At 46.2% G+C, this 1,373-nt stretch overlaps 1 protein-coding gene across 2 annotated transcripts in view; it reads right to left on the bottom strand.

Annotated features, from left to right (window-relative positions):
* Positions 1-74: 74 nt before the first annotated feature.
* The window catches only part of SARC_12446, a gene marked incomplete at its 3' end in the record, with an annotated part of 4,790 nt that continues 3,491 nt past the window's right edge, over positions 75-1,373 (bottom strand). For both annotated transcript variants that reach the window (XM_014293449.1, XM_014293448.1), the window contains exons 3-4: positions 1,042-1,270; positions 75-345 (exon numbers count right to left, since the gene is read on the bottom strand). In XM_014293449.1, coding sequence (XP_014148924.1) covers positions 75-345; positions 1,042-1,270 — 500 coding nt within the window. The remainder of the gene's footprint in view (positions 346-1,041; positions 1,271-1,373) is intronic.

The raw sequence follows: 1,373 nt of genomic DNA, 5'->3' as shown, positions 1-1,373 counted from the left end.
ACACACACACACACACACACACACACACACACACACACACAGGCTCACACAAAGCCACATACACAAACATACCACATCACATACCACATCACGAAGTCTAGGGCTCGAAGTGCTTCGGTGTAGACCCCCAGACGGTCGCCCATTGCCTGTGCCTGGGGCGTGTGTTCTCCATACAAGGTGGTGTCCACAACACTCTTACACAGATACTCAACGATGCCCGTGGCTTGGCCGATGCTGGTGAAGACAGACCTCACACTCGTCGCCATGGTTACCGCGCAACACACGTGTGTGAACACGTGTACGGGCGCGTAGGGGTCGGTGGGAAACGAGGCTCGCAAGTATTTCCTGCGTGACACATGGGGTTTAATGCTTTAGGGTTGGGTTGCTTTAATGTAGGGTTTTAGGGTTAGGATTTTAGGGTTTAGGGGTTTGAAGATGTGGTCATAATGAACGGAGTTGAAAGCAACCAGGCACGTGGGTGACTCCTGTGTGACAGAGGTCCCATGAGTTGGGGTTGCGATTGGGTAGAGGAGTCTGGTTGTAGGGTTATAGGGTTTTAGGGTAAACGTGTACCTGGTGATATGGACTCCCGTGTGAAGGAAAACAAGAATGCTTGAGATCACATATAGGCTGGTAGGCTAACATTTGGTGATACTAAAATATCGATTTAAGATTTACTAAAAATATATGGCCAATTCAACGGTGTACACCACTAGGGGGCCCACCACCCCCCAACAGTTTGATATAGATACGTCGATGTGGAGTAGAGATAGCTATGCGAACATCGAGTACTAACACATGAGAGTTGCAGGCGCACGGTGCTTCCAAATGCGAATCCGATTATATATATATATATATATCTATATATAAATATGGTATTTTTTATGATAATGACATTTGACAGAATTCAATAATGCATATTATACAACATTGTAGCAACAATGCAGTCTCACACAACCATGTTCAATACTATAAAAAATACTTCCATAGAAATCAACCACAGTGGGTCCTATACTCTTGTGAGTGCCCAAAGCCAAGCACCTTCTATATTCAAACAGTGGTGTGTCGACCCTACTATCACAATCGCTGCCTGCGGGCTGGTGCCTCTCCAATTGAAGCCCGCGGAAATAACTGTTCGATACCAATTTCAGCATTTTCTCAATAGTGAATCTCTCCAAGCGTAAACGGTAATCCTTGACTATAGACCCACCGCTAGCTTTCGCCTGGCTCACCGCGTACTTGCAGTAGAAGGATGGCGGCGGGAGGGCATCTGTTGTAATTATAGTAATAGGTCCGGTTAAGTGCGTTGGTATTCACTGGACCGGGTAGCGAGGGTGAATTTAATATACGCATGTACATTCATACAACTGGCT

This window comes from Sphaeroforma arctica (genome assembly GCF_001186125.1).
Source record: "Sphaeroforma arctica JP610 unplaced genomic scaffold supercont1.2309, whole genome shotgun sequence".
NCBI classification, from domain to species: Eukaryota; class Ichthyosporea; order Ichthyophonida; genus Sphaeroforma; species Sphaeroforma arctica.
This window is presented reverse-complemented; position numbering and strand designations above follow the sequence as displayed.